At 37.5% G+C, this 25,908-nt stretch overlaps 1 protein-coding gene across 6 annotated transcripts in view; it reads left to right on the forward strand.

Moving 5' to 3' along the window:
* The window catches only part of atp11a (ATPase phospholipid transporting 11A), a 75,919-nt gene extending 50,256 nt beyond the window's left edge, over positions 1-25,663 (forward strand). The window contains exons 18-31 of one of the 6 annotated variants that reach the window (XM_089132031.1): positions 1,913-2,094; positions 8,399-8,650; positions 8,732-8,912; positions 10,892-10,994; positions 11,834-11,979; positions 12,275-12,334; positions 13,178-13,305; positions 15,701-15,836; positions 16,421-16,444; positions 19,819-19,884; positions 19,959-20,062; positions 20,158-20,323; positions 22,786-22,885; positions 24,572-24,704. In XM_089132031.1, the coding sequence (XP_088988157.1) occupies positions 1,913-2,094; positions 8,399-8,650; positions 8,732-8,912; positions 10,892-10,994; positions 11,834-11,979; positions 12,275-12,334; positions 13,178-13,305; positions 15,701-15,836; positions 16,421-16,444; positions 19,819-19,884; positions 19,959-20,062; positions 20,158-20,323; positions 22,786-22,875 (1,638 nt within the window). In that variant the 3' untranslated portion in view covers positions 22,876-22,885; positions 24,572-24,704. Of the gene's footprint in view, positions 1-1,912; positions 2,095-8,398; positions 8,651-8,731; positions 8,913-10,891; positions 10,995-11,833; positions 11,980-12,274; positions 12,335-13,177; positions 13,306-15,700; positions 15,837-16,420; positions 16,445-19,818; positions 19,885-19,958; positions 20,063-20,157; positions 20,324-22,366; positions 22,482-22,785; positions 22,886-24,571 lie in introns of all 6 variants that reach the window. The other 5 variants (XM_089132032.1, XM_039687706.2, XM_089132030.1 and 2 more) reach the window with 5 other exon arrangements.
* Positions 25,664-25,908: the final 245 nt, after the last annotated feature.

The following is a 25,908-nucleotide window of genomic DNA, read 5'->3' on the forward strand; positions in this document are numbered from 1 at the left end:
TCTTTTAAGTCCAGTGTGAAAAGTCCTTTTTTTACATGGAAAATCAAATGTTTTTCAGAATGTTCATGCTGCTCTTTTGCATACAACTAAAGCAAGCCAAGTTAAAAAAAAAAAAAGCAAATAAAAACACATAATTTAAATTTGATTTTGAATATTGCACATAAGCACAATATTTTGGCCCTTTTGGAGCTTGAGTCAACACATGATTGATTCTATGGAAAAGAGCGGCGTGAGCACACTGCAAAATATCATTGTTTCACAACAGAAAAAAGAAAGTAACAAATTTGGAACAATACAAGTGTGAATAAATAATGTCAACATTAAAGCTACACGGTGTAACTCTTAGTTTATTCTTAGCTAAAAACACTTAAATAAATATAGTAGGTGTTTCTCAATGTCAAGGATACTTCCTTGGCAGGACGGGTCCTTCCAAGTCATTTCCTTCAGAGGCTAGGCAAGGGTCCTCTTTAGCGTTCGGAGAACACGTAAATGGAACAGGCTAGCAAGTGCACGTCATTGCGTCATTACATCAGTGAAAGGTCTGCTTCGGCGCTGCAAAAATCATTGTGCTGGTGTACTGCACTGTTTAAATACACTTGACAGTCCTTATTTTGTCTTGTCAGTCCTCATAGAAATAAATAAATAAAGGGATAATGTATAACCAGGCGGTTGTTATAGTGAATACAACCCCGCAAACTCTAAAGCAGAGGGGTCTTGATCAGCCGGTTGTATTCGCTGTAACAACCGCCTCGCTATACATTTTCCCACTTATAACATGGCTACCTACCAAATAAATCAATAATTTGACACAAAATATTGATTTAAAAAGGAGTTTATTCATTCAAAAACGATTATATTACCGGAGTTAACAGAACTAACGTTACGTCCATATTGCAACATGATCTAACGTTAGCTGTTAAAACACATGCAATTGTAAAATATGTGACCAACAAAAAAGGCTATGAAGTAAAAATTAAAAAGTTAATCACCAGTAAAAGGGAACAGCTTTAAATCCCCTCAGCAAATTTGAGCCGATATGTTAAATAGTTTAACAAACATTAAATAAATGGCTAAGCTGAAATTATACTTGCTTACATTTGAAAGCATATTGCCGTTATCACTCCGACTCCGCTAACGGTCGACATTTTTTTATTTTTTGAACAAGATAGCAAAGCTGCGCATAGGATTGTGGGTGATTTAAGAGCGCGAAGGCTACACATATGCATCCTTTCCTGTGTATGGGATATTTTCCGAACGAAGGACTCAGTCCTTGGTTGAAATTCTGAGGATCCTCGACATTGGAACAGTCCTTCGACGGACGTCGATGACGTAGCATCCTCGAAATTCCGGCTTCCGAGGATCCTTCCTTGACATTGAGAAACGCCTAGTATGTGCTCATTAATGTATATTTACTTCGTTCAAGTAATAAAGTATTCTCGTGAGTGTGTAATAGACCACTGAAAATACATACGGGTGAGGGGTTCTAATGTCGGTCGCCATGTTGCCCCTCCATCTTAGTACATTAGCCAAAGAGGGACACACCCGTGCGTTTCGCGTTTACGTTTGAGTTAACGCTCATGGGCGAGATCGAACTGGAAGCCATGTTAATCTTGGACTACATTGGCCACCGTAGGAGTTAAAACGAAATCAATCAAACTAATATTCACTGGATGGTCATATACCTTTTCACCTCTAGATGGGGGTAAAAATCACACAGTGTAGCTTTAAATTTCTCTTCGCATTTGGTATTTTTCTTTCCTTTTATGTTACGTAAACCTATATTTAGTTATATCTAAGATGAATGCTGTTTTGGGACAAGGAATGAATTCTGGTGTTGAATTTTGTCTCTTTTAGCAAATGAATGGACCTGGTAGGCTAAGCTGACAACTTGTTTCAAATCTTTCCCTTGTAGGAGGGTTTACGGACTCTCTGTGTGGCTTATAAGAAGCTGACTCATGAGGAGTATGAGAAAACGTGCCATCTCCTCAACAGCGCTAAACTAGCTCTGCAGGAGCGTGACAAGAAACTGGCTGAAGCTTATGATGTCATCGAAAAGGATTTCATCCTGCTGGGAGCCACGGCGGTGGAAGATAGGTGAATCGCTGCCTCCTAAGTTTGATTGACTTGTTTAAAAATTCTTGTACTGAAGTGAATCAAACCTTCGATTTCAAAGTTCACAAGTTGACTGACTGGCATCCAAAACATTTCATGTTCAGTATTCCCTTGTCGAATCCAGAATGCAAATACAAATAACTCTAAGATACAGTGGGATCCAAATGTCAACCCACCAGTGCAACTGGGTTTATTTTGCATTTTGTAGTTAAATAGAGGGTATTTGCATGACCCTTCGCTAATCCCCACCCTCCCTAGTTACTGTTGCTATGCCTGTCAAGCTTTCGCGGCTGGCACATCTATTCCCAATCAGATAATTAGCCATTTTTGGCGAACATGTGAAATATCTGAGAGACCAAGACAAAAGGGACTGCAGGATTCAATTCGAGGGTTATATCCACGACATAATATGCAACCAATTAGAGAATAATTTCTTAAAAATTGAAGCTAATGCCTATAGTCCCAGCGCAAGCAGGAACGCCTCATATGCTGACCCTTCAAATGGGAAACACACAAATTGAGGAACAGTTCTTGCACAGCAGGGTTTGTGAAATGTGAAAATAATCCTATAAATCAAACAGCTTATCCATAAATCTTGTGGAATAACACTAACATCGGGAGAGCCGCGATCGGATTTGGTTAAAGTTACTTAGGGGTAGTATGCCGTCGATTAACAAAATGCTGAAATATATTTTAAAGTATGTCAGTGAGCCTCCTTCTTGTCTTTAATAGTCTTATTTTAAGTTAAAATTAAAATAATTTTTCAAAAAAAAAAGTTTTTGTTAATCCTGTCGACATTTACTTGTGAATGGGTCTCCCACACTGCTTGACCACGCCCATCATTTCTCCCCGCGGCTTTTAGATTTTCAGGAAGGAAAAAAAATTCACTTCCCCGTCCAAACTTTTAGGATGCCGGGTATCAGATTTGCACAATGATTCGGCATGTTTCCCTCGCTCGAAAGCTTGCCAGACCTCCCGCACCTAGTTACGGTTGCTAAGACACAATGGCTGATGGTGGTTTTCCGGCGTGGCTTAGCGAAGAGTCAATTTTAAAAAATTCTTAGAATTGTTGGCCAACATCATTTGAAAATGTGCTTTTATTAACAAATTATCAAGTGTGCATTGTAATTTGAGGGGGGAAAAACTTCAGTATTGCTCTCCAGCATGATTTGAGAATGATCCAAAGAGAATCTTGTGTTTCAGTGGAAGCAAGAACATGTGACTTCTTAGTTAGTAGCCTAAAATAGCCCAGAATCAAATATTTTCTGTTTGTTTTAAACCCCAGTGTACATTCCCAGAGTCGCTATAGAGAATCAGGGAACTGTTACATTGATCCGGCTTTAAGTCCTTCATCTATGTGCTCTAAATATGCAGATTACTCTGCCATTCCCTCATGCTCCAACCCACTGCACCATCAAAAAATCCATAGTGTCGGGATATATGGAACCATGACGTCTGATGCATTTCTGAGCAAGTCCGATTTGGCTTTCCAGTGTTTATGTTGCCATGTAAAAACATCAGCACGTTAATAATAACCTTGTGTTTTCAATAAAGTGCTAAGTAAACAAGAATCGGCGTACATTTTCCCTGAATGAAATTGATCATATATGTGCATTAGCAGTATTAGATTTTTAACTGGCTGAATGCCAAGGTGCCGATTGGCCCAATAACTGGGTGAGACCGGCGTCCAGTTGAAGCGCACGTGAGCACCCGCTCTCCTGGCAGAACCAGTGTGAGTTAACGTTAATTGCACAGGCAATCAATAGAGTCCATCCATTAGGCTCCAGTGTCCTGATAATGAGCAGCTAACGTAATTAGACCCCCTCTTGAATCAATCGGGGGCCGGCAGACGCGAATCTGATGAACCACTGTTTTGGCTTATGCACTTATGGAGGCCATCCAACCCTACGTTATAAATAAACACATCAATCCATGTCGACCGCCTTAATGAATATGACAGAGCAAACAAATAGTGATTACTGGACGGGAACTTATTTTGTCAGGCTGTGTTAATTAGATGCAATCACTGTCCCGTAGGCACCAGCCTGTTTGTGTCTTCAAGAGGTCACTCAAGATGATGTGTTACAGTCAAAAATTCACCAAGCTAATTTGATAAAGACATCTCTGACTGTTTGAAACAGGATTGAAAACAATATGCAAGAAATATTCTTACGACATGAAACGGCAAATGTAAACATTATGGTGCGTTCTATTATACCCAACGAACCGACTCGGACCTCGGATTTGACGTCACGTCAGAAAAAAATGGACGCCACCCGGAAAAAAAAATGGACGCCACCCGGAAAGCTGTTATAATGGTAGCACTGTCCGAGTAACAGGCACTAACATTAAAATATATATATATATATATGATGACTACACCTTATCAAAACGCAGCCATTTGAACTTGAAAATGTTCACTTTATTTAATGTTTCTCATGTTAGCAACGCTAGCAACGTTAGTAATTGCACTCACAACAACCGATTCCCATAGCTACAGGGGACGCAGTAATACGAGTGATTATAATCGTCATTTAAAATACCAAAGCGGTTCAAAAACAATAAAAACAATTCATTCTTACAAGTCACAGGGCGCAGCCATCTTGAATTCCGAAACTGAATTCTTGCTCGGTGTCCTCACGGTTGTCCGACGTCCGAGAGGAGAAATCCGAGGAAAGGGGGCGTGTTGCTAGGCAACGTCTGTCGTCCGATTGGGATCTCCGAGACGGATGAATAATAGAACGCACCATTAGTGACCACGCCTTTTCCTTTTCCAAATTTCCATGGTTTAGAGATTTGAAGCGCAACTGACACAGAAGTCACTTTCGAACTGAAAGTCGCTTTCTGTCGTTCATTGCAACGGATTCATGTGATCAACTTGAACCCGTCGCAAAATCTGCGCGAAAATTCTCATTTGCGTGGACTTCTATTGAAATGATTGGCTAATTTTGCAGAACATCTGTAAATGTGACCACACCTTATGGAATGTATTTAAGATTGAAACATTTATATATAGAAATCTGCTAGAAATTGCCAGCTCTCCTCCACTGAAATGAATGGGATCATGTCACTGCGTGTCGCTGGTAGTGTGAATGCAGCTTAAAGGGATAGTTCACCCAAAAATGTCAATTCTGTCAGTATTTACTCGCCCTCATGTTGTTCCAACCCCGCAAGACCTTCGTTCATCTTCGGAACACGAATTAAGATATTTTTGATGAAATCTGAGAGCTGGATCACCCCTCCATACTAGTCCATAGGCTTCTTGAGGGATTGAAACTTGCCGGCCTCGAAAAGTTATTAAAGACATCGTTAAAATAGTTAACACTTTTTGTGCGCAAAAACAAACAAAAATAACGACTTTATTTCAACTATTCACTTCCTTCTCAATGAACCTCTAGTCAGTTAACGTAGTGTGTTAACGTAGAGCTACGTCACACGTAGGCTCACAATTGGCCGACGCTGGTCATGCGTGTGACGTACAATAACAGAAGCTTACGCAGTTAAACTAGTAACCTGACTCGAATAGTTGAAATAAAGTAGTTATTTTTGTCGTTTTTTGCGCACAAAAAGTGTTTTCGCCGCTTGATAAAGTTAAGATTGAGCCACTGTAGTCACTTGGACTATTTTAACGATGTCTTTAATAACTTTTCGAGGCCGGCAAGTTTCAATCCCTCAAGAAGCCTATGGACTAGTATTTCATCAAAAATATCTTAACTCGTGTTCCGAAGAGGAACGAAGGTCTTAGGGGGTTGGAATAACATGAGGGTGAGTAAATACTGACAGAATTTACATTTTTGGGTGAACTATCCCTTTAAGGCCATGAATGTGTTTAAGACAAAGTGTAAAAGTTTGCGGTCGTTTTTTTTTTTTTTTTTCTTGGTTCGGTTACTAGTTTAGTTAGGGTGGTGATATCGCAGTGGATAAGACACATGCCTTTGGTGTGAGAGACCCGGGTTCGAATCCACTGTGAGACACCAATGTGTCCCTGAGCAAGACTCTTAACCCCTAGTTGCTCCAGAGGCGTGCGACCTCTGACATATATAGCAATTGTAGGTCGCTTTGGATAAAAGCGTCAGCTAAATGAATAAATGTAAATGTAGTTTGCAAAAATATTTCATTTTCATGTTATGGAGCCAATTAGAATGTTGGGGAAGTAAGAAGGAATGTTATGACTTATTTAGAATGTTGGAATTGGTTTAGCTTCTTCAATAGAATGCTGCTGAGTGAAATGCAATTCACGTTATTAGAACGTTCAATAAGGAGTGTAATAGAATGTCTTCCCGGGAGTCTCTGTGAGAATGTCACTAGTCCCCGCATGGCTGGGCTGTGAGTGAGGCGCAGTCTTAATGATCTGGCAGCAGTGTGGCTCTGTGAATCCTGACTGCTGGGCTGCTTAATTACTGAGTGAAGTGGGCTGAGACATCACACTGCCGTACGAGACCTCCGAGGCCACCGAGCCATGCAGAGCACTGTCCATTAACTTTCACTTCAGCACTGCGCAAAGAATAAAGCACGCAGGATTGCTACGGTACATACTGTGCCGAAACGTAGCTGCTGCTTCTACTGTACAGTTAAAACAGTTGGGCTGTCAAAGCAACAATTGCATAACTGTCACTTGGGATGTTTTACGCAATACTTTGGATACTATTTACGTCAAGGTGACCGGTTCACTGGATTTGTTTTTAAAAGGTGAACTTATTTGACATTGACCCTTTATTAAGCTCCACTCCCAAGCTTTACAGAATATGTCGGGTTTAACTAAAGTGGAGATTTTTTTATGAATATTATTCTCATGTGAGTTTGACGTAATGGTGACATTTTTGGTGTTTTTACAATACAGTTCAAAAGGATCACTACGATTTTTGTAATGTTTCTTATGCTCACCAAGGCTGCATTTACTTGACCTGAAAATAGACCTAAAATAACTGTTTTGTATTTTAAAATGTTAATGTGATAACAAGGTTGAATTCTCAGCATCATTACTCCAGTCTTCAGTGTCACATGATCCTTCAGAAATCATTCTGATATGATGATTTGCTGCTCAAGAAACATTTATTATTATTATCAATGTTGAAAATGGTTGTGATGGTTAATATTTTAGTGGAAATAATGATGGATTCTTTCTAGGATTCTTTGAAGAATAGAATGAACAGCATTCGTTTGAAATACTTTTGTAACCGTTTAAAAGTCTGTACCGTTTTTTTTATCAATTTAATAAATCATTGCTGAATTAAAGAATTAATATTTTAAGAAAAAAAAACCTAAAATCTTAATGCCCCCAAACATTTGAATGGTAGTGTAAATCACACAGGATTAAAAACTGTCGAATTCTGTCTGTAAAATCAGGACATTAGAAAGGAAACACAGTGGATGTCAACAGTTGCGAGGGTCATTAGCGTGTTTAAAGGAGTAGTTCACTTTTAAAAAAACTTTTGCTGATAATTTACTCACCCCCATGTCGTCCGAGATGTCCATGTCTTTCTTTCTTCAGTCGAAAAGAAATTAAGTTTTTTTATGAAAACATTCCAGCATTTTTCTCCATATAATGGACTTCAATGGGAACCAAACGGTTCAAGTTCCAAAAGACAGTTTCAGTGCAAACTGTTCAAAGGGCTTTAAACGACACCAGACGATGAATAAGGGTCTTATCAAGCGAAACTATCGCTCATTTAAAAAAAAACAAAAAAAACAAAGTTTAAGATTTATAAGCACAAATGCTCGCCTTGCTTTGTTCTGTGATGCGCGTTTGTGACTCTCTTTAAAAATGAACAAATCTTTTTTCGTGTCATTTGGTTCATTCAACGAACGGATTGACTCGGAAAAAGACTCAATTCGAACAGGAGAGTTCGAAACAGGAGAATCATAAACGCGCATCACAAAACAGAGCAAGGCGACCATTTGAGCTTATAAAACTTAAACTTTGTTGTTGTTGTTGTTTTTTAAATTACCGATCATTTCGCTTGATAAGACCCTTATTCATCGTCTGGTGTCCTTTTAAGCCCTTTGAACAGTTTGAAAGTGTCTTTTGGACCTTGAACCGTTTGGTTCCCATTGAAGTCCATTATATGGAGAAAAATCCTGGAATGTTTTCATCAAAAACCTTAATTTCTTTTCAACTGAAGAAAGAATGACATGGACATCTTGGATGACATGGGGGTGAGTAAATTATCAGCAAAAGTTTTTTTTAAAAGTGAACTACTCCTTTAAGGCAGAGCTAGCGAAGGTTTGTTTAGGCTAATCATGTACATGAAATGCTTAAAAAAAAAGTTATTATTCCATGTTTCAGGCTGCAGGATAAAGCGGCCGACACCATCGAGTCCCTGCACAAGGCTGGTATGAAGGTTTGGGTTCTCACAGGGGACAAAATGGAGACGGCAGCAGCCACATGCTATGCTAGCAAGTTGTTCCATCGCAATACACAGATCCTGGAACTGACAACCAAGCGGACAGAAGAGCAGAGTCTCCACGACGTCCTGTTCGACCTGAGCAGGACCGTCCTGAGACAGCATGGCAGCATGACCAGGGACACTTTCTCAGGGTGGGTACAGTGGAAATGTGTACATGCCCTCATGTTCCCACACAGACACCTTCACACATAATATTTGTTTCGTCCACACAGGCTCTCGGGTGATTGCCAAGACTATGGTCTGATAATCGATGGGGCAACACTGTCAGCTGTACTGAAGCCAACACAGGAAGGAAACAGCAGCGGAGGGAACTACAAGGAAATATTCCTGGAAATCTGCAGGAACTGCAGTGCTGTTCTCTGCTGCCGCATGGCACCCTTACAGAAAGCACAGGTAATGCGGCACTTCACACACTACTGTTCGAAAGTTCGCCAACTCTCACCAAGGCACCTGCATTTATTTGATCAAACATACAGTAAAAACACTAATATTATAAAATATTATTACAATTTAATGTATTTTAAAATGTAATTTATTCCTGTGATGCAAAGCTGAATTTTCAGTCTTCAGTGTCACATGATCCTTCAGAAATCATTCTAAAATGCCGATTTGCTGCTCAAGAAACATTTCTTATTATAATCGATGTTGAAAACAGTTCAGCATGTATTTGAAATGGAAAACTTTTGCAACAATATAAATGTCTTTACTGTCACTTTTGATCAATTTAATGCGTGCTTGCTGAAAAGTATTAATTTATTTCAAAGAAACCAAAATCTTGCTGACCCTACATGTTTAAATTGTAGTGTATGAGATCATTTTATAACATCATTTCCTGTCACAGTATAATTTAGGTATTGATCACAGGAAACTCTTTGTCATATGTCTCCATTTTGTAGTTTCAAAAATGACTAATATTACTGTAATAAATGTTTTTGTGTCTTTCTATTGTAAGAATAGATTCATGAACAACAGTTCACAATACATATTGGCAGTTACTTTATCTATTTTTGCTTCAGAGATGAAAGCGGGTCCATGCAAAGAATTACGTTTCCAAGCAACAAACAGTAGTGCCGTTCCTTACTGAATCCGTGTTTTTTAATAAATCGGTTTAGCGAATGATTCAGTAGATGGGTTTCCATCCAAACATAAAGCGAATCTTCGAAAGATCTAGGTGTCTTTGTTTCCGCAGTATTTTCAATTTTGATATTTTTAGGTCAAACCGTTCTTGTCTGTCAGTCATATAATGGAGGTCTATGGTCACCACCTCAAAGAGCATGCACAGAGAAGTCCAGATTATACATGATTTAATGACTCGTAAATGTAAGTACACACTGATAGCCTAAGACACAAAACGAGCAGTTTGTGTGAGAAAACGAACAGTATTTAGTTTTTACCTCTTGTTACCAAGGTCACAAGAGGTAAAAACGATATAAATACTGTTCGTTTTCTCACACAAACCGCTCGTTTCGTGTCTTACGCCATCAATGTGTACTTACATTTACGAGTCATTAAATCATGCTTAATTTGAACTTCTCTGTGCATGCTCTTTGAGGTGGTGACCATAGACCTCCATTATATGAACGGTTTGACCTAAAAATATGAAAATTGAAAATACTGCGGAAACAAAGACACCTACATCTTGGATGCCCTTGAGGTAAGCTAAAACATCCCAAAAATGTATTTAAAAGTGAACTATCCCTTTAACTCAGCTGGAAAGTGCACCTCAAGGGCCAGAGTTGAGAACCCCTGACTTATTAAATCCTGAATGAATCACTGTTTTGAACAAATCGATTCAGTGAATAACTCAATGACTCCCTCATAAAGACAGTTTAATTAAAACGTTATTTACTTTGTTTATTAAGCCATTTTCCTTATGGGTTCCAGTGACTATGGGTGATTTTAGGGCTTGGTATCAATTTGGGAACATTTGGTCCCAACAATGAGGATAAATCCTGACCCACACACACTCACACACACATACACAGCCACCTGCCAGAGAAAGGTTGTCCTTGTTCCCTTATTGTAATCTCTGTCTGTGAGTTAGACGATGCAATCAAAAGAGACTGTGGTCTATTTCTCTTTCTAATTTACTGCACGCTAAACCTGTCAGTCACTCTCTGCGACTGGAGACTGTAAAGCCAAGAAGTGAGAGAACTCACAGTATTACAAGGCCATTACTGACCTCAAGCACACAATAAAATCCTGCGTAATCAATGTGTACTAAAAGCCAATCTGATATTGTAGTCGTTTCATATGAGAAAGGGTAGATAGCTGATGATGAGTGGAATATTATCCCGTCTCGTCAGCCAAAAACCCTGATTAATCATTGTATCTCTCAGATTTAACCTGTGGAAATAAACCTGTTCTTTCAGATTGTTAAGATGATTAAAGCGTCGAAAGAACACCCCATTACGCTGGCCATCGGGGACGGAGCCAATGATGTCAGCATGATTCTGGAAGCTCACGTGGGCATAGGTGATTTCACGCTCGCACGCAAAATCAAGTCGTTTAAGGAGTAGTTCACTTTTAAAAAAACTTTTGCTGATAATTTACTCACCCCCATGTCATCTAAGATGTCCATGTCTTTCTTTCTTCAGTCGAAAAGAAATTAAGGTTTTTCGTGAAAACATTCCAGGATTTTTCTCCATATAATGGACTTCAATGGGGTCCAAATGATTCCAGACGATTAATAAGGGTCTTATCGAGTGAAACGATCGCTCATTTAAAAAATAAATAACAAAGTTTAAGTTTTATAAGCACAAATGCTCGTTGACTCCCTTTTTCGAACTCGTTCATCAAAATGAACAAATCTTTTTTCAAGTCAATTCATTCAATTCGTTCATTGAATGAGCCAAATGACTCGAAAAAAGATTCGTTCATTTTGATGAACGAGTTCGAACAGGAGAGTCACACAGAACAGAGCAAAGCGATCATTTGTGCTTATAAAACTTAAACTTTGTTATTTATTTTTTAAATGAGCGATCGTTTCGCTCGATAAGACCCTTATTCATCGTCTGGAATCGTTTAAAGCCCTTTGAACCGTTTGCAGTTTTCACTGAAACTGTCTTTTGGACCTTGAACCGTTTGGTTCCCATTGAAGTCCATTATATGGAGAAAAATCCTGGAATGTTTTCATCAAAAATCTTAATTTCTTTTCGACTGAAGAAAGAAAGACATGGACATCTTGGATGACATGGGGGTGAGTAAATTATCAGCAAAAGTTTTTTTTAAAAGTGAACTACTCCTTTAATACTTCTCCAGTCCTCTGTTCAGCAGTGTGTTACATGCCTATTGACTGGTTATTCTGCCTCTAGGGATCATGGGTAAAGAGGGGCGTCAGGCGGCCCGTAACAGCGACTATGCAATTACTAAGTTCAAACACCTGAAGAAGATGCTCCTGGTTCACGGGCACTACTACTACATCAGAATCGCTGAGCTGGTCCAGTACTTCTTCTACAAGGTGAACCCAAACTAACAAAATGTCTTAATCACAAGATAATCACAAGCAAAAAAGCTGATGATCACTAGCTGACACGACACAAACCACATTGCCCGCGGTTGTAAACACGGAAAAAGTTGCTTAATGTGTGTGGATGCTGCTTTTTTCCCAGGTGTTCTGAATAACCCACTGAACAATCTTGTTGATAATGCTACTCAATGCAGCACTATTTATAGCGAACTGATTTCACACACGCACACAAACCCCCTAAAGGGTTTAGCTCATCAGGTACTGAAGGTCTGTTTTCTCTCCACAGAACGTGTGCTTCATCTTCCCTCAGTTTCTCTATCAGTTCTTCTGTGGCTTCTCTCAGCAGGTAAATGCATACCGCAAAGGTCACTATTATACTACTTTTGAAAAAGAACATTCTGTCTTCATATTTTCTTCAGTTATGCGAACTTCTCGTTCTGTGGTGGGAATGATATTTTAAACATCTTTTGTTTTGCTTAGAGTTATTTCACAGGTAGCATTTCTTCAAATTAAAGGGACTTTGAAATTAATTTTTGGTATGTTTTAGCTTACCTCACAGGCATCCAAGATGTAGGTGTCTTTGTTTCCACGGTAGTTTCAATTTTGATATTTTTAGGTCAAACCGTTCTTGTCTCTCAGTCATATAATGGAGGTCTATGGTCACCACCTCAAAGAGCATGCACAGAGAAGTCCAAATTAAATATGATTTAATGACTCGTAAATGTAAGTACACATTGATGGCCTAAGACACGAAACGAGCAGTTTGTGTGAGAAAACGAACAGTATTTATATCGTTTTTACCTCTTGTAATCTTTACTTTGAAATTATTTTTTTAAGTTTTAGCTTACCTCACAGGCATCCAAGATGTAGGTGTCTTTGTTTCCACAGTAGTTTCAATTTTGATATTTTTAGGTCAAACCGTTCTTGTCTGTCAGTCATATAATGGAGGTCTATGGTCACCACCTCAAAGATCATGCACAGAGAAGTCCAAATTAAACATGATTTAATGACTCGTAAATATAAGTACACATTGATGGCCTAAGACACGAAACGAGCAGTTTGTGTGAGAAAACGGACAGTATTTATATCGTTCACAGCCACGTCAAAGTACTTTAAGAGTGAGGGTGCTTCTGTCTGCGCAAGCGCCGGAAGTGATGCACTTACACTGTTATTATGTTTCCCTCTGCAGCCACTGTACGACACGGCATATCTGACCCTGTACAATATCAGCTTCACCTCGTTACCCATCCTCCTCTACAGTCTGATGGAGCAGCACATCAACATGGACATCCTCAAACGGGACCCCTCTCTGTACAGGTCAGGAATATTCTGGTTGCACCAACAACCCCCATTATTATCACCCACTCCTGTGGTCAGAATGTCAGGCAATAATTATAATGGAGTGGATAAGACACATGCCTTTGGTGTGAGAGACCCTATGTGTCCCTGAACAAGACACTTAACCCTTAGAGTGCAACCTCGGACATATATAGCAATTGTAAGTCGCTTTGGATAAAAGCGTCAGCTAAATTCATAAATGTAAATGTAACGAGGTTTTTTTTAGTGTGATATATGAGACGTAAAGTGATGCATCTCATCGCGTGTACAGGGAGGAATCTTCTATTTCTGGTTCCTTCTCTGAGACCTACTGATAAATCCCTGTCTACATGCAGGCTATTTATATCAACCTTGGCCTCCTTTTTGCACGACTGTTGGCTCATAGCACACATTGTTTCATAGCCTGACATTTGTTGTCACCTTTTTCCCCAGAGATAAACTTGCACTGTTTTTTTGTTATTATTAGTCTTTAGTTGTATTATTATATTATTAATTATATTATTGTTATATGCTTGAAAGTCATTGGTCTAGGACAAGAGTAAAATCATAAAATGAAACATATTCATAGTATACACATTTGAAACATGGGCATGGGACTTTTTTATTATTATTTATATTTATTATTATTATTTTATTATTATTATTATGCTTTTTTGGCTGACCCAGTTGGACCTGTAGTCCAAAATTATTAATTGTATTTAATATTATTTTTTATTTAACATTATTTCATAATATTTTATTATAGAAATATAATTTATATATACATGTATATATATTATCTAGTAGTCCGTGGTAAGATATTTAATCAGGCATAAAAACACATAAAAACAGGCACAGCACTGATCCATTCGGATGGTTTAACTATTAAATATGTTTTCGAAAACTTTTATTTTCCTTGCATCATTTTTGGATCTAATGAACCGCCTGATGAAGCCAAGTCTCGCTCTCTATATTTTCCTCTTCAGTAAAATTTTGAGCCTCCAGGTATTCTCACTTAATCATATGAACACACTGCGACCAAATACAAGTCTGCAATAATTGGACAGTTCAATCAGCTTTTGGAAAACATATTTGTGTGGACGCTTGCACTAAACTCAATTTACACACAGCACTGGGAACCATACTGTAAGAACCACTTTACATTTTATCAACAAATGTCCTGACACTGCAATTTTCTTCCTCTTATTCCTCTGCATTGCTTATTCAGTATATACAGCACATTATACACAGTGTTTGCTACTAGCACTTATCGCCATCAAGGCCATTTTCATTAGAAAAAGCTGATCTAAAAGTCATTTTTCTGTATATGTACAGTAGGTAGTATGTTAAGTATGGTTGGAGATTAAACTGATATTTCATTGAGTGCTCACAAATAACCATACGATCTTGCAATGAAATGTTAGATTGCTCAATTGCTTACTTATAATGCTTACACTTATTTTTATGTGCATTTTGGGATATCGCATTAAAGGAGTAGTTCACTTTTGAAAAAAACTTTTGCTGATAATTTACTCACCCCCATGTCATCCAAGATGTCCATGTCTTTCTTTCTTCAGTCGAAAAGAAATTAAGGTTTTTGATGAAAACATTCCAGGATTTTCTCCATATAATGGACTTCAATGGGGTCCAAACGGTTCAAGGTCCAAAAGACAGTTTCAGTGCAAACTGCAAACGGTTCAAAGGGCTTTAAACGATTCCAGACGATGAATAAGGGTCTTATCAAGTGAAAAAAAAACGAATCTTTTTCCGGGTCATTTGGTTGATTCAACGAATGAAACGAACGAATTGACTCGGAAAAAGATTTGTTCATTTTGATGAACGAGTTCGAACAGGAGAGTCACAGAGAACAGAGCAAGGCGAGCATTTGAGCTTATAAAACTTAAACTTTGTTATTTTTTTAATGAGTGATCATTTCGCTAGATAAGACCCTTATTCATCGTCTGGAATCGTTTAAAGCCCTTTGAACAGTTTGCACTGAAACTGTCTTTTGGACGTTGAACCGTTTGGTCCCCATTGAAGTCCATTATATGGAGAAAAATCCTGGAATGTTTTCATCAAAAACCTTCATTTCTTCAACCTTCAAGACGTAGACATCTTGGATGACATGGGGGTGAGTAAATTATCAGCAAAAGTTTTTTGAAAAGTGAACTACTCCTTTAAAAGCCTGGATGGAAATGCTAAGATACATAAATTCTAAAAATGCGCATAAAACTACATTTTTATCCGAACTATGAATTTTTATCCCAGTTTGTCTGTGATAATATCAATGTTTGTTCTAGATTTAACAGACACAGGAGAATTGGTGTCATCCAGGAATGGGATCATCTTTTAATGAATATATATATATATATTTTGTACGTATTTCTTTTCACAGAGATATTGCCAAGAACTCCCTCCTGAGATGGTCCACCTTCATCTACTGGACATTTCTGGGGGTTTTTGATGCCATGGTCTTCTTCTTTGGTGCTTTCTTCCTTTTCGACAACACAACCTTCACCAGCAACGGACAGGTAACACGGTCACCGCCTGAACCATGATTCCGATGTTTTTCTGTGCGTGTGTTTTGTTTAATCGACTTGACCTGCTGTTTTTTTTTTTTTTCCTTTAGTTCGTTTTTTTTTTTTCTCAGTCAAATTAAAGTCGCAAACAGATTGAATGGGTGGCCGATGCTTGTCGAGCGAGTTAAAGTGGACTTGTAAAGTACACATTTGTGGTTTAACTGATGTCTTGATCCAGCTCGCAGACTTTTGTCTGTCCTCCTCTGCGTATGTTTGAAGTCATTACAGGTGCTTCTCCATTCATTTATGCGACACAAAGCATGCTGGGTAATCAGTCAGATCAGACATCTTTCTCTGTGCCATTAAGTTAAATCATAGTAACCTTTTTGGATTGCTTTTTTTACCTGTTTGATTTACTTTAAGTTATAACATCCTAATTTTTGCTTTACTTTCTTGCTCCCTGTCCTCTCCCTCTCCTTCTTTTCTTTCGTTTTCTTCTTTATCTCTCTTTCTATATCTCTCCCCTCTCTCTTTCCTCCTTTGACCTACCCCCTTTTTGCCTTTCTTTTCTTTTCTGCTTCTCTTCCTTTCCTCAGCTAATGGCCACCAACACACAGATGGTAAGCCTGTCCCTATCTGTTTCTCATCCTATTTTTAGTTTTAGTTTACTGTTTCCCTCCTCAGCCCCCTCCCCTCATCCTAAAGCCACCCCCACTCACATAGTGTCTACTAACACCAACCGTTCACGTCCATCGTAGCTTTCAAACAGTACCGTACGACACCCCTGAGCCGAGGACCAGCCACCGTAGGTATAGAGTAGCGAGCCCCCCTCCTTTCCATCTCCCTCTGTCTATCATCATGTGATGGAGTAGGAGTTTGTGTCCGCCCCGTGTGTCACGTCGCGACTGTGTGTGTGTGTTGGTTTTTTTTTGGCAAACACCCGGGTCGGAGGGGTGTTGTCATACTCGTCCTCATCGGCCCGTAGGATACATGTCCATCCTCTCATGCCTCACTGCAAGGGCAAATGAATGAACGAGAGGAAATGTGGATTAAGCATTTCGCTTCATTTGGCACATGTTGAATGGAAGAGAAGCTATTCGGACGCTTTTAATTAGAAGGTTTTTCCACAAATAGGGTGTCTCGTGAGCTTTTCTCAAATCTTTAAATCCATCGGAGGTTCAGATATCTTTTCGATTTAAAGCATTGTCCAATTGTTAACATTAGATAACTATATTACTGAACAAACTAATGATTATCTTAGTATGTTCATTTCGAAATTTACTTATACATTTTTTAAATTCAAAGTTGTATCTGTTCATTTTATTTAATTGACCTGAGCTAACTTAAAGGGATAGTTCACTTTGAAATTAATGTTTGGTATGTTTTAGCTTACCTCGTGGGCATCCAAGTTGTAGGTGTCTTTGTTTCCGCAGTAGTTTCAATTTTGATATTTTTAGGTCAAACCGTTTGTCTATCAGTCATATAATGGAGGTCTATGGTCACCACCTCAAAGAGCATGCACAGAGAAGTCCAAATTAAACATGATTTAATGACTCCTAAATGTAAGTACACATTGATGGCCTAAGACACGAAACGAGTGGTTTGTGTGAGAAAACAAACAGTATTTATATCGTTTGTACCTCTTGTAACCACAGTCACGTCCAAGTGATCTGAGGGCGCGGGCGCTTTGTGGCTGTGGTTTTCTCACGTCGTTTTCTCACACAAACCGCTCGTTTCGTTTACGAGTCATTAAATCATGTTTAATTTGGACTTCTCTGTGCATGCTCTTTGAGGTGGTGACCATAGACCTCCATTATATGACTGACAGACACCTACTGTACATCTTGGATGCCCTTGAGGTAAGCTAAAACATACCAAAAATTAGTTTCAAAATGAACTATCCCTTTAACATACACTGAAGTTAACAGCAATTAATAAATATTGTGATGTATATAGCTCATTGTTTGTTAATACTAGTCAAATATCTATGTTTGATAGAAAATGTGCAAAATTGCACCAAACATGGTTTCAAAGGTCACTTAATTACAATCTGGTAAAAAAAAATTGGTTTCGGGGTTGTAAAAATTGCAAACTTCAACTTCGTTTCACTGACCAACTGTTGAAAGAAATAAAAACCCTATTTTTTACCCTATTCGTGGAGAGTGGCAGATACTCCAACATGATTACATTTAATTATTAACGGATTAAATAACAAATTCATCCTTTTGAAAAACCTCACAACATCCTTAAACATCATTTGCCCTTGACAAGTGTTTTTTTTACACTACTTTTAATTTTGAGTGCTCTTCAAGGTAAGTTAATACATTTTCTTCAAACTTGTTGACATCTATTGTGTGTCCTTGTACTTGATTTTTGCATTAACTGGTTACTCATCAACATTGTATTGTTCACTAAAACCATTTGGTGCCGTACAGTCGTGTTTTGCTATGGCTTGTTGATTTCCATTGTGATTCGTTTTTCTTTGTAAAGGTTAACAGCGAGTGATTTTATACAGAGCTTTCATTATAGTGTCGATGTTTTGCATAGTGTCATCAACGGCGCGGCCGGTCGGCAGACAGGGGAAGCTTCTAGAAGAGATATCCATTGTGTCGACTCGAAATTCAACCATTTGCCAACACTGTAAACAATGAGGGAACAAATCCTCCCAAAAAGAGAAAAACAATCACACAGAAACGGCTTACCGCATCCGAGCAGATGTTTATTGAGCCTAAGTGCCAATGCTGAATCCATTATAACATTTTAAGGGACTATCTAAGCTCACTATTTATTTATGAAGCTTTTATAGATCAAATATAAAACTCAATTGAGTTCAGAGAGTTCCAGACATCACATATAGGGTCACACCGAAATGCTTTCAATTTACAGTGCCATTAAAATATAATGATATAATAATACTATTTCTTGCAAATCTTTCACGAGAGATTTTTTAAAAGAAACATTTTATGAGTGTCTTGTGTATACTGTGCAGACGTTTTCATCATATTATTCATCAAATTAAAGGCAGATACTAAAAACTATATTTATAAATATATTTATAAGTTTACCCAATATATACTTCTAATATATTGTGTATATATAGGGCTGTGAAATGATAAATCGCGATTTATCACATCCAAAATAAAAGTTTGTGTTTACATAATATATGTGTGTGTGGTGAGTATAATTATTTTGTATATAAATAAACAGACATGCATGTATATATTTAAGAAAAACGTTTTATTAATATATCAAATATTTATATTTATGTATAATATTAATTTTGTATAAATATATATATGAAGTATATATATATATATACATGCATGTGTGTGTATTTATATATACAAAATAATTATACACACTACACACACATATATTATGTAAACACAAACTTTTATTTTTGGATGCGATTATTCGCGATTAATCATTTCACAGCCCTAATATATATATAATATTTATAAATGTGGATTTGTACTACTAATATTTTCTACTTCTAATACATATTGTATATATACACATAATAATATACATTCCTACATAAAAGAATTAAACCAGGTGGTAATTAAAAACATTTATTTATTTTTCTACATCTTTGTATACATGATTCAGGCAAACGCCTCTTCGTTATGTTGCATCTTTCATTTTATTTTTATTTTTTGAAGTATCTTGTGCCATTTTAAAACATAATTAAAATCTCTATAAAATATTTATGGTAAATGCCCTATTGTAAATGTAAATATTTATATATATATTTACCCAAAATATCCTTATGAAGAAGCTGAAGAAATATTTTTTAATTATTAATATATATATATATATATATATATATATGCTGGATAATTCAAACAAGTCTTTTTCTACCTAGTGCTAAATTGTCCATGCGTAACTGCAGCGTATGGCGTGTTTGTTTGTATGTCGATGAGAGGGTGAGCTGCTGTATTTCCACCCTGTTTCTACATCTCTTTTTGCCTCTTTCAATATTTCTCTGTTCTAGATGTTTGGAAACTGGACCTTTGGGACACTTGTATTCACTATCCTCGTGTTCACGGTCACGCTAAAGGTAATACACCCGACTCACGTGTTACGATCTTAGCTGTTGCCGATCGGCGTCTACTTAACCATCTCTATCTTTAGCTTGCCCTGGACACACATTACTGGACGTGGATCAACCACTTTGTCATATGGGGGTCACTGCTTTTCTATGTCATCTTCTCCCTCCTGTGGGGAGGCATCATTTGGTACGGCCTGCCTAATATTCTGTACACTTACGATCACAAAGTCAAATATGTTGTGATTCGTCATATCTGACGTGATTCATCTGCTGTTTTTCTAGGCCTTTCCTGAACTATCAGAGGATGTACTATGTGTTCATGCAGATGTTGTCCAGCGGTCCTGCGTGGCTCAGTATAATTCTGCTGATTATAGTCAGTTTGCTGCCTGATGTGGTGAAGAAAGTGCTGTGTAGAGCTCTATGGCCCACCACCACTGAGAGAATACAGGTACGACACCAGTATCTACATGTGTGTAGAGATGCAAGGATAACGCTAGTTTGCATGTCAATGCCATGTTTCATTACAGTGATAGACAGCTGTTTAAATATATATATTATATACCATGATTATTAGTTTGGGTAGATGCCATTTAATTGAATGCAAATGAAAACAAAGTTGTAAGGGATGGAAATACATTTTTATTATTATTATTATTGTTTAAAGCCCCAAGTCCTGTAATTTCCACAAACTTGGTTTGTCAAATCAAGTCATTTTTATGTATATAGCGCTTATAAAGCAACTTTACAGTGATAACAGGAAAACTATGCAATGATGCAAAAAGTTTACAGCAGCTCTAAACAAAAATAGTTGAAGTCTCTGATTCAGTTCCATTGTAAAGAAATTATACAGCTTTTTAAGAAAAATATTTGCTATATTCAACCAAATGATTGTTGATCTGAACCAGCTCAATAGTGCTATAGTTTGTGATAATGGCTACTAACTGGTCTTCAGATTTACACTTGCATCGGACTGCTTCCCAGTGTGCTTGATGTAAGTGAATTCTGGATGCGGTTCACGATTCTCTTCTTTACGTTGGATGACTCTTTAAGCCATTCAATGCTGTTATTGGGTCTATCTGTGTATTTTACTCACACACATACATAGTATGTCAGCATACTATGTTGAGAAATTTCAGAAGGAAATTGAATGTGTGTGTGACGTGTGTTTGATCAACTGCCTTACCACTGGTTTAACCCATGTGATGTTTTTCCTCTTGCTCACCTTCCCTATGAAACTCTGAATTTCCCAGTGTGCTAATGTTACTGCCACATTAACGTCAACATGAAACGTCCATAATTCTGGCACATTTCTAAGTTCAACAGGATAATAAACAATAAAATAACACATTATGATCAGGAGAGGTAGGTGCTACAAACCAAACCACTGGAGAGAATGTGTATTAAGAAAGTAAATAGGGTCTGTTCTGATTTCATGTTGACATTAGGATCGAACTGTAGATTATGACACTTCAGGAACACTTTACATAAGGTTCAAATTGTTTACATTAGTTTGAGGTGTAATGTACTCATCCTCAATTGGTTCTAAACCCGTACGAGTTTCTTTCTGCTGTTGAACACAAAAGAAGATATTTAGAAAAATGTCAGTAATCAGATAGTTGATTACTTCCATAGTATGAGTAAAAAAAAACTATGAGTGATCTCTTTTAATGCCTTAGGTGTCATGGACTAACAATAAACACATAAATCTCAGTTAATGTAAATCTATTTTTCTATTGTTGTAATTATATTCTTTTAAATTTGATAAATGTTTCAATGAAAATCAATGTATTATGAAGGAACATGAATAAATAATACATTTTAAAAAAATCTGTAATGATCAAAAATAAATAAATAAAAACTATTACAGTAATTTTTTTCACAGTATTACAGTAATGAGAATTGTAATGGTAAAAACAAATTGAAAAATTGAAAATCAAAAGTGAGCTGTTATGATGCATTACGGTAATTAATACTTACAGTAATGATGCATTACGGTAATGAATAATTGCGGTAATGATGAATCAGTGTAATTGACAGTGTTATTTTAGTATTATTTAGATATTATAAGAATATTTATTCCTATGTTGAATACATTTTTTTTTTAGTTTGTTTGGTAGTTTAGGTTTGCCTTTTTTTTTTTTTTGAGTGTTAGTAAATTCAGTACTTAAACTTACATTTATTTTATTTCAGTTATTCAGTTTCCAAGGCAATTTTTCTTCTAATATTTCTTCATTTCAAATAAAAAATATATATTTTGAATAGTTTTAGTTTACACTACCATAAGTTGAACCTTATTGTAAAGTTTTACTAATAATTCTGCAAGAAAACTGCACTTTTTGCTGAAGTTCCTTTATCAATCTCTGAGGATTGTTAACCTCTCTAAACCCTTTCTGTTTTTACTCCTCTTCCGTCTCTCTTTTTCTCTCTGATGCTTGACCTTCCCCCTCCCCTGTGTGTTTAACCCTTGGCCTGTGACCCGTGGTAACGGCAGACAAAGCGTCAGTGTCTCACTGCTGAGCAGTCCACCATCTTTATGCTCTCCCAGACCTCCAGCAGTGTCAGTTTCTGAACTGAGGCGGAGGTGAACCTACACACCGTCTCTGCATGTGCGTGTGTGTATCAGTGAGTGAAGACCTCCTGAACATTACCGCTACCCAACATGCCTAAAGCATCCGTTTATGCTCCGAGCCTTATATTCCGTCACTCTACGTGTTTGCATGCATGAAACGTGCATGTTTATGTTTGCGAATGTGCATTTTACGTTGCAGATCTGAAGTTGTTAAATGGAAATGCATTTTCTGCTGCTGTACTTTCAGTTCCAGCAAGATACTTCAGTGTCGAAACAAATATTCTGCACATGGGTCTGTTATGCCACATTTTGAGTCTGTTTGTGTGTGTGATGTTTCACAGAGAATGAGGGCTGACAGGATCTTTGAAAGGGTTGAGACAAACATTCATGATTCACTGCTAGATGGGGTTCAGAACACCACTGAGGCCTAGCAACTCTATGGTAAAGAGAATGTGAAGTTGAAGACTAAAGCCAGAAAGAACTAATCCACACTCGACTCAAGTGGAGCTCTAGAGTTCTCAGATGAAGTGTGCGGTTCTAGAATCGTTCTGAGAATTCTAGAATCCTCCAGTGAAAGCACTCGGGGGGGTTAAAAAGCCTTTTCTACACCTGTGTGGGTCTGTTGTTTGGTGTGAAACCTACAGACTGGTTTGCTTTGGTTTGAAAGTATTGGGTTGTGGTTTGGGGTGTGCGGTACTGTATATGGACATGGGGACTACGGGCTCTGACACGTACACAAATACACACAGCAGACTTGACATACAGTTTAACATCTAACACTCTGGCCTGCATGTGTATTTTTACTTGTCTATTAAAAATATTATTTGCATATATTTCTAAATGCCCATTCCTAGAACATGCTTATGATCATTTCTGCTACTGAGCGAATCTCACTCTCATTTTTTATTATTATTATTATTTTTTTTTGTAGAACCACAAACTCAAAACTAAGAAACAAGAAATTATAATTTGCTTAAAGAACATAAAGCCTGTTTTGGGGCCGTTGAGGTTTTTTGCAGTCTGTGAAAAAAAATAAATCTGTAATGATCAAAAATAAATAAATAAACTATTAGTCATTTTTTCAGTCATTTTTTCACAATATTACAGTAATGAGAATTGTAATGGTAAAAACAAATTGAAAAAAAAAATCAAAAGTGAAATTTTATGATGCATTACGGTAATTAATACTTACAGTAATGATGCATTAAGATAATTAATAATTACGGTAATGATGCATTATGATAATGAATAATTACGGTAATGATGCGTTACGATAATTAATTATTACTGTAATGAATAATTAAGGTAAATGATGCATTACGATAATGAATAATTACACGGAAATGATGCATTATGATAATGAATAATTACAGTAATGATGCATTATGATAGTGAATAATTACAGTAATGATGCATTATGATAATGAATAATTACAGTAATGATGCATTACGATAATGAATAATTACGGTAATGATGCATTACGATAATAAATAATTACGGAAATGATGCATTATGATAATTATTAATTACGGTAATGATGCGTTACGATAATTAATAATTACAATAATGATGCATTACGGTTATGATGAATGACGATAATGAATAATTACGGTAATGGTGCATTACGATAATGAATAATTATGGTAATGATGCATGACGATAATGAATAATTACGGTAACGATGCATTACTGTAATATTATTACTGTTTTTAGAGTATTTTTGATCAAATAACTGTCTTGGTGAGCAAAAGAGACTTCTTTCAAAACAATATACCGACCCCAAACTTTTTAACATTACTATAAATTTATTTCATTTTAAAACAAAACTTATTTTTCTTTCGATTTTGGGATGAATTGTAACATTTCACCCTCCTTTTAAGAAAAAACAACAAAAAAACATCCTCTCAATCGATCAGTTTTGCATCTTCTAGGACTGGGCTTGTGCATGTGGTAAACATCCGATGTGTGATCTTGTGAAGTAATATATTTTATTATTTTTTTGCACCGCTTCTTGCTGGGGCTTTGGATATGGGTTGATGTGACCAATACCAGCATTTACATGCATGTATATGATGCAATCTGCTAATTCATTCTCTTTCTCTCCGTTACCTCCTTCTTTTCTCCAGGATGCTGATAAGTTGTATAAAGGCCACCTGTCCGAGTTCACCCCCCTGTCCTCCCTCCATGCTCCACCTGCGCGAAAACATGACAGACGGGGCAACGAAAGCCAGAACCACACACACCGCAGGTCTGACTCCTCCCGTCCCAAAAAACTCATGTGTACCTACTGGGGTGGCAGGCCCGACTACTGCACCTTCAGCTCCTTTCTCCGAATAGGAGAGAACCCAAGATTCTCTGGGGCAGCTTACGCCTACAGCACGCCAGGTCCAGAGACGTCCGTATGATAGTCTCTCTAAAACAAACAGTCCGGTTATCTAATCCAATTCGGCCTCGCTTATCAAAGGGTCAAGATTGGGACGCTATTGGGAGACCAATCTTGACTCGTCACCCTTTATCTGAAGCAAAAGCACTGAAATTGGCTCTTGTGGCGAACGCTAATGGGCGGTAGTGATGCTGTGTGTTCGTTTTGGAGCTGGAGGAAGGCCAAACAGAATTGGCCGCACCATCTACTGTGCTAAGTGGCCTTGGGACCTATTTACCTTGATTTGTGTGTGTGTGTACGTGAGAGCGTGTTTCCTTTACACCGTGGGTTTACGTGTTCGCTCACCTACCCTTGTAATCCTTCATGTGAAAAATTACTTGAAAACAACACTGGGCAGTAGTAGCACAAATCTCTCCATCTCAAACGCAACCTCTACCACTGAATATGATTGTGGATGACAGTTAAAATGGCCTCGGATGCTCTGAAAACTGACTTTTCTTTGTTCTCTCTCGTCTCCCCTTCCCTTTTTTTATCCCGTGCTCCTTCTCTTTTCTTGTCCTACTTTTTTATAGAACAAACTGGTGTTGCTTTTGCGCAAACCTGTTATGGAGGAACACTCCATAGGCTGCGATTGTCTTTGTCCGATTGCATTGTAAGTGGCTAAATTTGGCCATTTCTGCTGCTGCACTGTACTAGAGTGAACTAGGTGTGTGTGTGTGTGTGTGTAGGCCTTTGTTAGAACAACTATAAAAAGACATATTGTAACTGGACTGTCATTATGTTTCACCCTTTACCTTTCAAAAAGGTGGAAATCCACTCATTCTACTCTTCCAAAGTTTTTAAAACCATCATGACAACCAGTTACTCTGTCCGAGCTGCTTGACGATTTGCTTTAAAATTCTCTAGTTCCCTATAATCAGTCCTTTAGTTTTTGTTTCGTTTTTTAGAGTAGAACCGGATATACAACTCTAAAGGCTACGCTAGCCATCTTAGCTTAACTGTTCTGCCTTAATGTTAATGTTTCCCATCTTTTACACCACAGTTTGGAACCAAAGGTTGTGAAATACGGAGTATATAAAT

This window comes from Pimephales promelas, chromosome 6 (assembly GCF_988280905.1).
Source record: "Pimephales promelas chromosome 6, fPimPro1.hap1.1, whole genome shotgun sequence".
Taxonomy (NCBI): domain Eukaryota; kingdom Metazoa; phylum Chordata; class Actinopteri; order Cypriniformes; family Leuciscidae; genus Pimephales; species Pimephales promelas.